Raw genomic sequence first — 16,871 nt, forward strand, 5'->3', positions numbered from 1 at the left:
CCAGGATGGCATTGTAAGCGGATGAATAGTCTACTACTAGGAATGTGACATCCTTGGTGATCTGCTGAGGGTAATCGCCAACGGTGACAGGCAAGGTGATCGCATCGAGTGGGTACACTCTGGTTCCTCTGAATCCAACGAGTGGTGCATCAGTTAGAATCAACCGTTCTCTTTTAATCCTTATCTGCTGGAAGGTTGGGTAGTAGAGTATATCAGCGGAGCTGCCGTTGTCCACCAAGACCCTATGGGTGTTGTAGTCACCAATCCGTATGCTCACCATAAACACGTCATTGTGTGGATGATGGAGACGTCAAGCGTCCTCCTCTGTGAACCCTGATTACTGGGTTATCGATGTGTGCTATCTTCAAAACCCAACTTGTCAGCTGGACGTTTTGAACCATTTGGAGATTGGTCTTGCTCAACAGCTGATGTTTGGCTGTTGAATCCACTAAGATATCAATCCGAGGAAGTAGGCAGGTGTCTTTGGGGCATGCTTTGTTTAGATCCGTGAAATTGACGCACATCCTCCACTTCCCGTTGGCTATTTTGACCATTACCATGTTGGTCAGCCAATCGGGGTAGTGTACTTCTCATATAAATTTTGCTTCCTGCAACTTGCGAACCTCTTCTGCTATGGCTTTGTCTCACTTTAGAGCGAATACCCGTTTCTTCTACAGGATGGGGGAAAAAGTGGGTGATACATTTAGTTTGCTGACCATGACTAAAGGTATGATTCCAATCATGTCCTCATGGCTCCAGGCAAAGAAGTCCTGGTTATCCCTTAGAAATGATATTAGGGCCTGATGGACTGGCGGGCTAGTGAGAGTTCCTATTCTTGTTGTTCACATGCTTAGAATTGTCAAGGAGTACTTCTTCCAACTTTTCCACAGGTTCTACCCCTGTCTACTGTTCTTCTATGCACATCATCGATAAATGGTCCTCCATCTCTAGCATGGCGATGTAGCACTCGTGTGCCACTACTTGGTCTTCTCGTACCTCTCCTACTCCATACTCGGTGGGGAACTTGATCATCAGGTGGTAAGTGGAGGTTACGGCCCTCCAAGAATTGAGGGCAAGGCGGCCCAGGATGGCGTTGTAAGCAAATGAACAGTCTACTATAAAGACTGTGACATCCCTGGTGATTTGTTGAGGGTAATCGCCGACAGTGACGGGCAAGGTAACCACACCGAGTGGGTACACTCTAGTTTCTCTGAATTCAACGAGTGGTGCATTAGTTAGAATCAACCGTTCTCTCCCAATCCTCATCTGCTGGAAGGCTGGGTAGTAGAGTATATCAGTAGAGCTGCCGTTATCCACTAGGACCCTATGGGTGTTGTAGTCACCAATCAGTATGCTCACCATAAACGCGTCATCATGCGGATGATGGAGGCATCGAGCGTCCTCCTCTATGAACCCAATTACTGGGTTATCGATGCATGCCATCTTCGGACAGCTGGGCGTTCTAAACCATCCGAAGATTGGTCTTACGTGCCTTTCGGTCAAACAGGAAGTCGTGGTGCCCCCTACGATCATCCTTATGTCTCCTATAGGAGGCTTGGGACGCTCGTTCTCCCTTTGGGGGCCATGCTCTTGCGGTTGTACATCCTGTCTTTGTTAATGAACTTCTGCAACTTTTCTTGTCTGATCAGGGCTTCTATCTGCTGCTTCAAATCGTAGCAGTCGGACATATTGTGGCCATGGTCTTGATGGAAGCGGCAGTACTTGTCTTTGGACTTCTTGTTGGGGTCACCTTTCAGCTTGTCAGAAAACATCAGGGATCTTTCGTCTTTGATCTATATAAGTACCTAATCGATGGGGACGTTCATTGGGGTGAAATTTGTGAATCTTCTAGTAGGGGGTTTGGAGCGTCTATCTGTAGGATTAAACATGGTTTGTATCTCATATAAAACATACGCAGCAAAAATTTAACGAATCTACTTCATTCACAATCGATAACATGCACTATGTAAGTTTCAAAATTCAAGAACAAGAGAGCGTACCTTAGTATGGTGAATTTCAAAATAAAGATCGTAAGCACTTGTGAATACTTTTGATCTTCACTCTAATTCCACTTTACGCCCAAGATGTGTGGTCTCTCAATCAGTTTACAAAGGGAGAATGTCAAAGTGTCTAACACTTTGCATACACACCACTTCTCAATGATGTTCTTGTACTTCTCTACAGAAAATTCTATATGTTTCTCCATTTGTATCTAACTGATTATCTATTCGGGCTAGTCTTTTGGGCCTTTCCAATTGGGCTTAAGTGTGTAGCTTGGAGTGAGACCAAAAGGGACCATCAAGACACTAGCTCCAATGGGCCTTGGGCTTTATTGTCAACTCTTGACAAGTCCAAAGTTACCATTAATTATATTTAATACTACTATATAAATATAATTGTACTCTAGGCCTTATTATAAAATATATCCCAAGACTTTATTGTACATGCAACCCCTTCATAAAATATTCTTAGTAATACAAAGTTATGAATATAGACTGCTACTTTGTAAATTACTACATCTTATCCTTGAGTACTCGATTTAATACTTTAAAGTTATTCAACATATATTTATGAAATCCAATCTCATAAATATATACTTTAATAACTTCTTACCAAAGTGGTTAGGCCTAACTTTCTGAATAACTGAACCCATTCAACTTATCTCAAAAGAATATTTTATATCTCCGTTAAGAGACTATGAATTCCATCTTGAGAATACATGTTCCATCAACACTAAATGTGGCTGCCCAACATACTGAGGTTTTGACCGTTACCTTAGATCTCACTCTTGATATATTAAAGCAACCTACATTTCATCATTAGGTCCAATATTCTCTCAGTATTAAGAGTTCATGTAAATAGAAGTATTGAGATTTATTATTCAATTGACAGTCGTTAGGAGAATAATAAATCTCACAGCGGTCCAGTTCAATATGTCTTAACTCTTAAAATATATCAACACATCAACTAGAAGTCTCCACTTCCATGTCAAGACAAATCATCTTAGTTGATATGTTATAGTCTTCGCAGATGAAATGCCAAATTTCATTACCAACTACGAACTAAAATTCTAAGTTTACAAAGAACTTGTGACTTATATCTTCTGTGACTAAATCACATAAATTACATATTATGCATCTCATGGACTATATGATAATATCCAAATATTCATATTACCATTATTTTAGATTATAATAAAAAAACTTTATTAATCACAACATTAAGTCATACATAATGTCATACATAATAATATACATAGCATCATACAATAGGATTTAAGGGCACTAATCCTAACAATCTCCCCTTTGCCCTAAAGACTATTGTGCATTAATCTAACTCCCATCTCCTCCAAATGTGACTCGAAAGTCTTTTGGGGCAAGGTTTTGGTAAAGGGATCTGCTAGATTCTTTGCACCATCAATATTTGCTACAACCACATCTCCTCGAGCAACAATGTCTCGAATGATGTGGTACTTTCTTTCTATGTACTTTCCTTTCTTGTGATTCCTTGGATCCTTGGATTGTGCAACCGCTCCACTATTTTCACAGAACAATGTAATAGGAATTTGCTCAATTCTCACAACACCAAGATCCAAAAGAAAATTTTTGAGCCAAACAGCCTCCTTTTCCACCTTACAAGTAGCAACATATTCGGCTTCCATGGTGGAGTCAGCAATACAAGATTGCTTAACACTCCTCCAACTTATGGCTCCACCTCCCAAGGTGAAAACACTACCCGACGTGGATTTTCTAAAATCCAGATTCGATCGAAAATTTGAATCTATATAACCAATGGGAATCAAATCCTCACACCGGTAAACAAATGTATAATCTCTTGTTCTCCTAAGATACTTGAGAATATGCTTTACAGCTTGCCAATGTTTAGGTCCTGGATTTGATTGATATCGGCTGACTATGCCAATTGAATAACAAATATCCGGTCTAGTACAAAGCATGGCATACATAAGACTTCCCACGGCCGAAGCATAAGGAACTTGTTTCATCATATTTTCTTCCTCTTGAGTCTTAGGCCTTTGGTCATCAGACAGAGGAACTCCATGTCTAAAAGGAAGTAATCCTTTCTTGGAGTTTTGCCTGCTAAACCGTTCTAGAACCTTATCTATATATCCAGTTTGTGACAAACCCAACATCTTATTCTTTTGATCTCGCCAAAGCTTGATCCTTAGAATATAGTTAGCTTCGCCCAAGTCCTTCATATCAAATTGGCTAGACAACCAAACCTTTATTGATGACATGACCCCTACATCATTCCCAATGAGTAGAATATCATCAACATAAAGTACTAGGAACATTACTACTTTGTCTTGATGTCTTCTGTACACACATGGTTCATCAAGATTTTGTTCAAAACCAAATGACTGGATTGCTTGATCAAATCTGATGTTCCATGACCTAGATGCTTGCTTAAGTCCATAAATGGACATTTTCAACTTGTATACCATATGCTCTTGGTTCTTTGCTATGAAACCTTCCGGTTGCAACATGTAGATTTCTTCTTCAAGGTTGCCATTAAGAAATGCAGTCTTGACATCCATTTGCCAAATCTCATAATTGTAATGAGTAGCAATGGGTAAGAGAATTTTGATAGATTTAAGCATTGCTACTGGTGAAAAGGTTTCTTCATAATCAATACCTTCTTTTTGTGTATACCTTTTCACCACTAGCCTTGCTTTAAAGGTTTCAACCTTTCCATCTATCCCTCTCTTCCTCTTGTAAACCCATTTGCAACCAATAGGTTTAATGCCGTTAGGCACCTCTATAAGATCCTAAACTTGATTGGAATACATAGAATCTAATTCTGATTTCATAACTTGAACCCAATGATGTGTGTCTATATCATTCATTGCTTCATCATAAGTGTAAGGATTCAATTCAGCCTCTTCTGAGATAGCTTCATAAGTTTCTTCCAAACCTATGAATCTTATAGGAGGCCGAACAATTCTCCCACTACGACGAGGCACCTGAGTACTAGGCATCTTATGAGTAATGTCTTGTGGTGTATCTAATACAACCACATCATCCCTAGTTTTATCCAAAGGTTGTTGATTTATAGATTCATTCATTTCAGCCAATACAACTATACTTCTAGAAGTAAAATTATTCATATAGTCATTTTCCAAAAATATTAGCAGTTGTACTAACAAAAACTTTACTATCATTTCGACTATAGAATAAATAACTCCTTGTTTCTTTTGGATAACCCACAAGCAAACACATTTCCGATTTTGGTTCCAATTAATCAAGCTTCCCTTTTAATACATGTACTGGACAACCCCAAATGTGAAAATATTTCATGCTAGGCTTACACCCACTCCACAATTCCATGGGTGTTTTGGGAACAGATTTTGATGGAACTAAATTCAATAGATGCATTGCTGTATCTAAGGCATATCCCCAAAAAGACATTGGTAAAGTTGAGTAACTCATCATGGACCTAATCATTTCCAAAAGAGTCCTATTCCTTCTCTTCGCTATACTATTTTGTTGAGGAGTTCCAGGTGTAGTCAATTGGGATACTATCCTATTTTGAATTAGGTAATTCTTGAAATCCCTAAGAAGGTATTCGCCACCTCAATCAGATCGAATGGCCTTTATGCATTTACCTAATTGATTCTCAACTTCAGCCCTAAACTTTTTGAACTTTTTAAAGGTTTCAGACTTCCGTCTCATTAGGTACACATAACCATATCTTGAGTAATCATTCGTAAAAGTGATGAAATACTCATAACCTCCTTTTGCGTGGGTTGACATAGGACCACATACATCTATATGAACTAATTCAAGCAACTATTGGGCTCTTCTATCTTTTGCATTGAAAAGTCATTTAGTCATTTTACCTTCCAAACAAGATTCGTAAATAGGAAATTCATCAAAGTTCATGAGCTGTAAAAGTACATCTTTGATTAGTCTTTGAATCCTATTTGAATTAATATGACCCAAACGCAAGTGCCAAAGATATGCATCATTTCTAGAAGGAAACTTTCTCTTTAATGATTTTACATGAGAGCTACTATCTAATTTAGAATTATGTAATTCATGCTTATCAGGAATTAAAATATAAAGACCATCTACGATATTGCCAGAACAAATTAACATTTTATCCTTTTTTATTACAACATTGCCCTTTAGGATAACACAATATCCATGTTTACCTAAATAAGTTGCAGAAATTAAATTCCTACGAACATTAGGTACATAAAGACAGTCCTTTAATATTAAAACCCTAGACTTAAAGCACAAATTTACAACACCAGCAGCATCAATCGGAATTCTGCTCCCATCAGCCAAAGTAAGAAACAATTTCCCTTCACTCAGCTTTTTGGTCTCTTAAAACCCCTACAAAGAATTGCAGATATGATTAGTACAACCTGAATTCACACACTAGGAATCTGTGGGATTCTGTACCAAACATATTTCAAGAAGAAAGGAAGTTTTCATACCCTTGTTCTTGACAGCCTTAGACTTTGGAAAATTCTCTTCCAATGTCCTTTCTCACCACAATGGAAACACTTTCCTTTGGTCTTCTTTTCTTTATCAACAACCCTTAAGGTAATTCGTTTACCCTCTTGCTTAGTGAAGTCATTCTTCTTCTTCTTCTTACCCTTGCCTTTCGACTTAGGTTGAGAAGTAGAAGCTTCACCCACATTAGCTTCAACACTAGAAGTACCAAGGATGCCTTCTGCCGCCACTAACTCATTCATTAATTTAGAGAAAGAATAAATATTTTTGTTCATTTTATAATTAAGTCTGAATTCCTTGAATGATTCCGGTAGTGACTAAAGTATATATCCACTTGGGATTCTCCATCAATGTCGGCACCTAAAACCTCTAATGTATTCAGATTAGAGATCATTGTAAGACAATGCTCTCTCACTGAACTATCTTCAGCCATTTTGGTATTATAAATTTGCCTCATGGTTTCTTGCCTTGCTGAACGGCCTTGCTCACCAAACATCTCCTTTAGACTATGCATAATGTTCGAAACTAGTTCTACATCCTGCATTTGATGTTGTAGAACATTTGAGATAGATGCTAGGATATAGCACTTGGCTATCTCATTAGATTTCTGCCAACGATCATATCGTTGTCTTTCTTCAAAAGGAGCATCTAATGAAGGAAAGCTAGGACATGGTTGAGTAAGCACATATTTGTGCTCTTCAGCAGTCAAAATAATGTCCAAATTTCTTTTCCAGTCAACATAGTTGGATCCAGTTAGTTTGTTTTGATTAAGAATAGAAACAAGTGGGCTAAATGATGCCATATTCAAATCTGAAAATAATAAACATGAATATAATAAGTATATTGGACATTATCAATTTAGCATATAAGCATATAATATGGAACCTTAATAAAACCATAAAATAATATATGCAACGACAACCCAATCCCATGTTTAAAATTCCTTGGAAGCAAATAAATTATAAACACTATGATTAATTGAGAACTATTCTCATTATTAGTGCTATCATGATAACTCTTATCAAACACTAATAATATGCCTTTTTCCTTTAGCCTCTAAGTAATAATGACATAGCTTTGAAGGGAGGTTAACATTAAACTTAGTCTAGTGTACACCATTGATTGAATTCTATGTGAGTCATTAAGTAACTCCACGGTAGCGTGGTCGTTCTTAATTTAAAAACACATATTATCCATCATTAAGAAGTTTAACCTGTAGTACCATGAATTAAACACCCTCCGAAGGGAGCAAGGCATATACGCCAAGGCAAGGTGTTTAATTACACTACTATAAACCGACAATGGAGGTCGTGAGATCCAACCCTTGTATTTCTCTCCCACTAGATGTTTTAAAAAAACTTGAAAACACTTTGAAAAATTCAAAATTTCATTCTTTTGATCGATCGAATGTGCCCCTCGATCGGTCGAAAAAAATTAAAGAATTCGAACCTGACTGTCTGCCTTGCTTGATCGGTACTCGATCGCTTCTCGATCGGTCAAAAAATTAAATTTGATCGATCGACTAGCAATCAGGTATCAATTGAATCAAGCAGAATGGACACCAATTCACCCGATTGATCGAAACTCGTGAACTTTGAATTTCTAGAATTTTTCCTGAAGCGTTTTCAACGGTTTTTCATGAACAAACAACCATCATATGAACATAAGAGACAGAGATTGATGTATAAACTGATTTCCATTGATGTTAAAGCCTTAAAGTTCAATTTAACATACTTAATATCAAACTTAAATAACATCAAAACATCAATCTCAGTTTTCATCAAACCATAGTTTCAATCACCATGCTAAAAATCAATCAAATAACTTTCTAACATCATGAAACTATCATTCTTGATTCTAAAACTCACAAACATGTACAAAATGGAAATTGAAGACCGCTCTGATACCAATTGTAGGATTAAACATGGTTTGTATCTCATACAAAACATACGCAATAGAAATTTAACGGATCTACTTCATTCACAATCGATAACATGCACTATGTAAGTTTCAGAATTCAATAACAAGAGAGCGTACCTTAGTGTGGTGAATTTCAAAACAAAGATCGGAAGCACTTGGGAATATTTTTTATCTTCACTTCAATTCCATATTATGCCCAAGATGTGTAGTCTCTCAATCAGTTTACAAAGGGAGAATGTCAAAGTGTCTAACACTTTGCATACACACCACTTCTCAATGATGTTCTTGTACTTCTCTACAAAAAATTCTGTATGTTTTTCTCTTTGTATCTAACTGATTATCTAATCGGGCTGGCCTTTTGGGCCTTTCCAATTGGGCTTAAGTGTGTAGCTTGGAGTGGGACCAAAAGGGACCAATAAGACACTAGCTCCAATGGGCCTTGAGCTTTTCTATCAACTCTTGACAAGTTCAAAGTTACCATTAATTATATTTAATACCACTATATAAATATAATTGCACTCTAGGCCTTATTTATAAATTATATCCCAAGACTTTATTGTACATGCAACCCCTTCATAAAATATTCGTAATAATACAAAGTCATGAATATAGACTGCCACTTTGTAAATTATTACAGCTTATCCTTGAGTGCCCAGTTTAATACTTTAAAGTTATTCAACATATAGTTATGAAATCCAATCTCATAAATATATATTTTAGTAACTTCTTACCAAAATGGTTAGGCCTAACTCTCTAAATAACTAAACTCATTAAACTTATCTCAAAGGAATATTTTATATCTCCGTTAAGAGACTATGAATTCCATCTTGAGAATGCATGTTCCATTAACACTAAATGTGGCTGCCCAACATGTTGAGGTTTTGACCGTTACCTTAGATCTCACTCCTAATATATCAAAACAACCTACATTTCATGATCCGGTCCATTATCCTCTTAGGATTAAGAGTTCATGCAAGTAGAAGTCTTGAGATTTATTATTCAATTGACAATCGTTAGGAGAATAATAAATCTCACAGTGGTCCAGTTCAATATGTCTTAACTCTTAAAACATATTAACACATCAACTAGAAGTCTCCATTTCCATGATCAAGACAAATGATCTTAGTTGATATATTATAGTCTTCGCAGATGAAATGCGCAATTTCATTATCGACTACGAACTAAAATTCTGAGTTTACAAAGAACTTGTGAGTTATATCTTCTGTGACTAAATCACATAAATCACATACTATGCATCTCATGGACTATATGATAATGTCCGAATATTCATGTTATCATTATTTTAGATTATAATAAAACAACTTTATTAATCACAACATTAAGTCATATATAATGTCATACATGATAACATACATAGCATCATAAAATAGGATTTAAGGACACTAATCCTAACACTATCCTCTCGCCCGTCTCCTGTCCTCGTGGCCTTCTGTCCTCTTTCCTGTCGTGTTTCTTCTTATCTTTCTCTTTTCTTGGGCTTCTCTTCTCACACAAGCAGCACATCTTCTGCGTTCATGTATTTGGTAGCCTTGTAAAGTACATCTGACATGGTTTTCAGGTCGTTCTTGTATAGGAAAAACAAAAACTTCCCCTTTCGTAACCTATTGGTGAATGCAGCCACGAGTATCTTGTCGTTAGCTTCATTAATTGAGAGGGCCTCCTTGTTGAAGCAGGTGATGTAAGACCTTAGCGTCTCATCCTCCCGTTGCTTGATGTTCATCAAGCATGCCATTGACTTCTTGTACCTGCATCCCTCGATAAACTGCGAGGCAAACTGGGCACTCAACTCCTTGAAGGTATTGATGGAGTTTAGCATCAACCTACTAAACCATACTCTTGCAAGACCTCTTAGTGTAGTGGGAAAAGCCTAGCACATGATCTCGTTTGCTATGCCTTGTAGGTGCATGAGGGTCTTGAACGTCTCCAAGTGGTCCAAAGGATCCCTTAACCCGTTGTAGGCTTTAACTTGTGGCATATGGAACTTCAGCAGGAAAGGGAGCGAAGTAACGGGTGCAATGAAGGGTGAATCCGTCTGGTGCACCAGTTCATCGAGATCACTTGATACTCATACCCTGAGGGCATTCATCATCAGGTCCATTTGTTCCCTCATCATCTGCATATCTGCGACCAGGTTCGAGGGGGCGATATCTGTGGCTGTCGGCCTATTCACGATGTTGCTGCCTTCTGGCCCTTCCCTATTCTGCCTACCGTTAGTGTGCTGAAGGCTGTCGCCCTCCTACTCCTCTTGATTTCAAGGCTCGGCGTCTCTTTGGCGCAGCTACTCTTCTAAGTCATGGTTTTGCTTGGTGAGGTGTTCAACGGCCGCGGCAAGAGTCTGGATCTGTCTTTCAAGGGTCGCGATATGGAGCTTGTCTCCTTGGTTGTTGGTGGGTGTTGCCATCGAGGGAGTAAGCACCATGCAACTTTTTGTCCGGGAAGCAGTAGTATGGCTTACCTAACTTCTCACATGCGGCGCCAACTGATGATGCTGAAAATCGTCAATAAGCTACACAGTCCTCACTTGCCCTAGACAAGACCTGTGCAACACAAAGAGAAGAAGAAAACCTTACGAAGAGTACCGATGTGGTACCAGCCAAATACCCTCCGAAGGTTAAGTCAAAAAAATTTCACAACTCTAGAGTGCCAGAGCTGGGGTGGATTATGCGTACCTTGGTCCCTGAGGGTTTTGGGTTTTTATAGTAGTGTGAAACAGACCTTGGTTTCTTAGTGAAAAGGAATATTTCCATGCAGAGAAGATCCTCATAAATGCGTGTATTTTACGGGATCCTTTCCATATACAAAATTTTGTTGACTAGGGTTAATTGTGGAGCACAAATCGTTTCCATTTGAAGTTCCTTGAGGACCAATTAAACGATGTGGGCATCACGTGGCATTGCCACCGTCTACTTCGTATCCGTTTACCTCCCTGTTCGTCCAACAAGGGTAATCTGTCCACTTACTACGCGTGTCATCGTGCTGCCTCCATTTTTTGTCCGTTCACCCAGTGTAGTCGTCCATGGTTATTTCTGTAAAATCTGACCGTCTATCTCAATTTTATCCTCTTCAATCCTAAAGGACCTAAACTACATTAAAAGAAACCCCTAAAAAAACTACATAAAAATTTTAAAAAACATTAAACTTACAATATGAGGGAAGGCATAAGTTTGAGTTTAAGTTAAACTCTATCAACTAAAAAATTGCAGTAAATTTTTTAGATAGAAACAACACAACCTAATTATTTTTATCAACTTTCTAAAAAAAAACTATATAGTTATTCTTATCAACTTTTTCTCTATTGTTTTATTAATTTTTTAGATAAATACAAAACCTTAATTGTGGATAAGAAATTTTTTTAGAGATAATTACGTAGCACTACTACCAGAAATATAATTTAATCAGGAAAAAAATATGTAATCACATAAATAGTGTTCTATATGTAATAAGTTTTTCTTTATTCTTATATTCCAAATTGTGAATCCCCGAATCCCCAAGGAAACGCCTCTTCCTCTAGCTACAAAGGTATGTATTTCTTTTCTTTTCTTTTCTTTTCCATTTTTTTTTTCACAAAGCTGCATTCTAGTTCATGAGTAAGGAACAATAAATTCAAAAATGTTGTTTTCTACGAGTGTATGTCTTTGGTACATGTATACATATATATTGAATCTTATATTGTTTATAAGACCTTTTGCTTTCTATACTTTGTGTTGTCTTACTCTTATTATGAGCTAGAAACCTAGAATTTGCATTTTATGAATTTGGAAGGACAAATTTTTAAACTCTTTTAAGAAAGGTAGATTCATATGTTGGCCTACTTTCTAAATCATGAGTTATTCTCTTTTGATAAATAATTCTCTCTCTGTCACTCACACACACACACAAAACACACACACACACACACACACACACACACACACACATATAGACAAATACACACATGTTGTGGTGGTTACCTAATGATGTACAATATTTTTTATTCAAACACACTATATATATATATATATATATATATTATGTATTAGGATAAGTAATTTAGAGTTTCAAGTTTCTCACTACTTAATTGGTAGAGTATTTTATAAATAAACCCCCTTTTTTTACATTCAATTCTAATTAAAACAATTTTTCATTTTTTATAATCTATATTTAACATCAAAATATATATTTTAATTTATATATGATTTTTTATCTAAGACATTTAATTCACATATGATTTTTTTTATTAAACCGTGCATCGCACAGGCATAATACTAGTGTGTATATATATATATATATATATATATATATATATATATATATATATATATAAAAGCAAAGACCGCATGCGAGAGTGTTGTGGTCTTACCAAGTGGCATTCTAATGTGTTAGGTTTAACTCTTAAGTCTTTATCACAAACACTTTGGGAAAGTCACATTGAAAGTGTAAAAGCAATAAAATTCCAAGCTCCACAAATAAGAGGTGCTTTGTTACAATTAGCTCAAACAAGTGAAGATCCTAAAATAAAAAGTGAAGCTAGTTGTATAGCAACATATGAAATTGAAAGCTTTGAGTTCTTATTGAATATGACTATTTGGTATGACATATTATTTGTTGTCAACTCGTTAGTAAAAACTTACAATCAAAAGACATGCACATTGATGTTGCAATAGATCAATTAAAATGTCTCATTTCTTATTTTAAAGAATATAGAGAAAATGGATTTACATCTGCAATGAATTCATCTAAAAAAATTGCATTGGAAATGGAAATAGAACCTGTATTTCGTGAGAAACATATAATTCATAGAAAGAAACAATTTGATGAAAATGTTCATAATGAGACAACACGTTCTGTTGAAGAATCTTTTAGAATTGATTATTTCTTATATATAGTAGATAAAACAATTAGTTCAAGTGAGAATAGATTTGAACAATTTCAAATATATGAAGATATTTTTGGTTTTCTATTTAACTTCACAAAATTGAAGTGACTGGATAATGATAGTTTAAAAAAATATTGTCTTAAACTTGAAAAGTTTCTCAAACATGATGTTTATTATGATATTGATGGTTTAGAGTTATTTTCAGAGTTAAACATTTTAAAAGAAATGTTACAAATAAAAGATTATACTCCAATTGACATACTAAATTATATAAAAAAAATTAGATTCATTTCCAAATATATGCATTGCTTATAGGATTTTACTAACAATACCTGTTATAGTAGCTTCTGCAGAAAGAAGTTTTTCAAAATTAAAATTAATAAAATCATATCTAAGATCGACAATGTCCCAAGAAAGATTAAGTGGATTAGCTATATTATCAATTGAAAAGGAGATATTAGAAGAACTTGAATACAAAATTTTAATTAGTCAATTTGCATTTCAAAAGGCAAGAAAAATAGATTTTAGATGAAATATATTATAATATAAAAATATTAAATAAACATTAATTTAATAAATATATAGGTATAAAAAAGGCTCTACTTTTGGTTCTCGCCTTAGGCCCCAAAATGTCTAGGGCCGGCCCTGCCAACAAGGGACAAAGAGTTGAGATCATCATAATAAATGGTATATTTAAACAACAAAGAAATGGAAAGAAACCCATTGAACAATCACATGACTAAAACTAGGAAACAACAAGAAGATCAACAACAAAGAATGTCAGAAAAAATGAAGACATGTTTTTTTACTTTTCTTCGCTCTTTCTTGACTTTGATTTTTATCACAGACTGCTTTAAATTCGTTATGGAGAGATGGGTATGCTCTATGAGGGTATATATAGCGTTTAGAACACAGAGGGTTCCCATATTTGCCTTCCAATAAGGTTCCAACTCCGGGATTCAAAACCATGATGTGGTACCGCTGGTTTTCAAAAGCCAGCAACCAACAGCTCTTTGTATGTTTCCTTTTCTTTATATTACTTTCTAGCATCTGGTTTTCTCAATTCCCAGCATCTGGTTTTGTCTACAACATGCACTAATTGGTACTTCTCTTTTTCTTTTTCTTTTTTTTTTTGATATGCGATTGGTAATTTGGTACTTCTCTTGAGTCTAAAGTCTAGACAAAGAAATAATACTAAAGAATTATATATGAACCCCGTTGTTTAAGAGTGTTACAGATTAAATAGCATCATTTTAAAGTAGGTCTATCTATCATCTTATCTATGTGGATTATTTGGCCCAAAAATAAAAAATAAAAATTTGAAGGTCTATGTGGATTACAAAGTCCACATAGACCTTCAAATTTTTTACCCAAAAAAAAAATGTGGATTACAATGTACAAACTGTGTGAAAGTTTATGATTAAGTCAAAAAGTTGCATTATTTCATGCTTTGGGGGAGCATATTATAATTGGGTTGTGTGTAAAAACATAAGCTAAAAACTAGTTCTCTCAGGCCGGCTCAAGATAGTTTGAGAACTAAAGCAAAATATTTAAAGGGGCCTTTTTTATATTTAAATATTACTTAAATAATATTTGGTTTATTTTTATATTATAATTTTTTTTTATTTCAAATCTATTATTAATCTATATATATATATATATATATATATACATCATATTATATATAAAAAAACTTGGGCTAAGATGTTGTGATTGCGCCTAGTGGCAGCACCAAACTGAAGAAATTTTGTTAGATTTTTAGATTTTAAAAAGAAAAAATGGATATAATTTTTTTTCTTATCTTCTTCTTCTAAAATTTCTAAATTGATTCTTAATTTGATTACAATCTTCATCTTCATTTTCATCTAATCCTTTTTTTTTTTTCATTTAAATTACTACACCTATTGCTACACGTAAAAAAACGAAGAAGTGATATTCGTGATATTTAATTGAAAAGTTGAATCCAAGAGAAATTGAATTAAACTAAAACTCTAAGTCTACTAAATGGATATAATTTTTTTTCTTATCTTCTTCTCCTATTATTTCTAAGTTGATAAAAATCTTAATTTAACTACAATCCAAATTCTTTTCTTTATCTCTATTTATTTTAATTTAATTACAATCTAAAATCTTCATCTTCATCTAATCCTTTTTTTTTTTCATTTAAATTACTGCACCTATTGTTACACGTATAAATAAATAAATAAATAACTAAAACAGCAACGTGATATTTAATTGAGTTAAGGTGATTATTTTTTACACCTCCACAAATTAAGTAAAACTCTACTAAGTCTACTCTACTCTATTATTTAAGAATTAATTATTAGTATTATTTGTATTTGTTAAACATTGGCATAGAAGAACGGAAGCCCCAGTGGATGATGTATTTACTTTTGGGATCTTTAGTCACATGCATCTACAAAATTGGAGGTGTTTTTGTAAATGATTTGAAGCTTGATTTTTGGCTGTCATTAGAGTATGTCATCGTCTCATGGTAATGTATATTAGATTCTTTTACATTTGTAGTACTTCCACAGAAAGCAGCATCCAGTTTGCTATCTCTTGGCATCAGTAAAGAAGAATATCTTTTAATTTGTGAAATTTTTATTTTGGTCAAAAATTTTTCACGGAATCTATTTGGGATGGAACTCATCTACCATATGAAATTAGGAGATTTATGTGAGAAGATATATCTTCATTTTTTTTGAGTATCTATTTAATAATTTCTTAAATTATATGATTTTTTTTAAAAAAATTTAGATTATGCTATTCAACTTGATTACTTTGATTTGGTGTTCTTAATTGACTAGGCATATTATTTCCTCACTTATAGCAACATTAAAATGGCTATGGTTGGTAATTTAAAGGTAAACATTTACATTGTAATCTAAATACTTACATTTTTGTAATTTATGGAATTTGTTTTTGGTCATTTATACAAGAAATTTATATATGATTAGCACTTCTGCTACTATGCATGCATGTTAGCAAGTATAATGGAAATATTTTCAAGTGCTATATATATATAATTACAATTTTACTAGTAAGAGCTTTTAGAAATTTAAAACTTATCATAATTTTTAAAAATATTTTTACTATTTTTTTATTAGATTTGATTATATTATCAAAAAATATATATATTTTAAAATTTATATATAATTTTTTTTATTAAGCCGTGCATAAAAGTTGAGATTATACGCCGTGGTTGTGCCAAGTGACTTCACTATATTGTAGATTTTTTTTAAAATTTTTAGATTTAAAAAAAAATATATAATTTTCCTTCTCCTATGATTTCTAAGTTGATAAAAATCTTAATTTGATTACAATCCAAATTATAGATATAAAATTTTTTCCCCTCTTTTCATGTGTATAAATATAATTCATTTTTATAGGATAGCTTTATAACTATCCTTCATAATGCTGAAAATTGTCAGTAAGCTACACAGTCCTCACTTGCCCTAGACAAAACCTTCATAAAACAAAGAGAAGAAGAAAATGTTACGAAGAGTACCGGTGTGGTACCAGCCAAATACCCTCCAAAGGTCAAGTCAAAAAATGTTCACAACTCTAGAGTGCCAAATCTAGGGTGGATTATG

General features: G+C 34.5%; 1 protein-coding gene across 1 annotated transcript; it reads right to left on the bottom strand.

Annotated features, from left to right (window-relative positions):
• Positions 1-903: 903 nt before the first annotated feature.
• Positions 904-1,443, bottom strand: LOC142644167 (uncharacterized). The gene has a single exon (XM_075818840.1). It carries the CDS (start codon positions 1,441-1,443, stop codon positions 904-906), a length of 540 nt encoding a protein of 179 aa, XP_075674955.1.
• Positions 1,444-16,871: the final 15,428 nt, after the last annotated feature.

The sequence above is a fragment of the Castanea sativa genome, chromosome 7, assembly GCF_040712315.1.
Source record: "Castanea sativa cultivar Marrone di Chiusa Pesio chromosome 7, ASM4071231v1".
Lineage (NCBI taxonomy): Eukaryota > Viridiplantae > Streptophyta > Magnoliopsida > Fagales > Fagaceae > Castanea > Castanea sativa.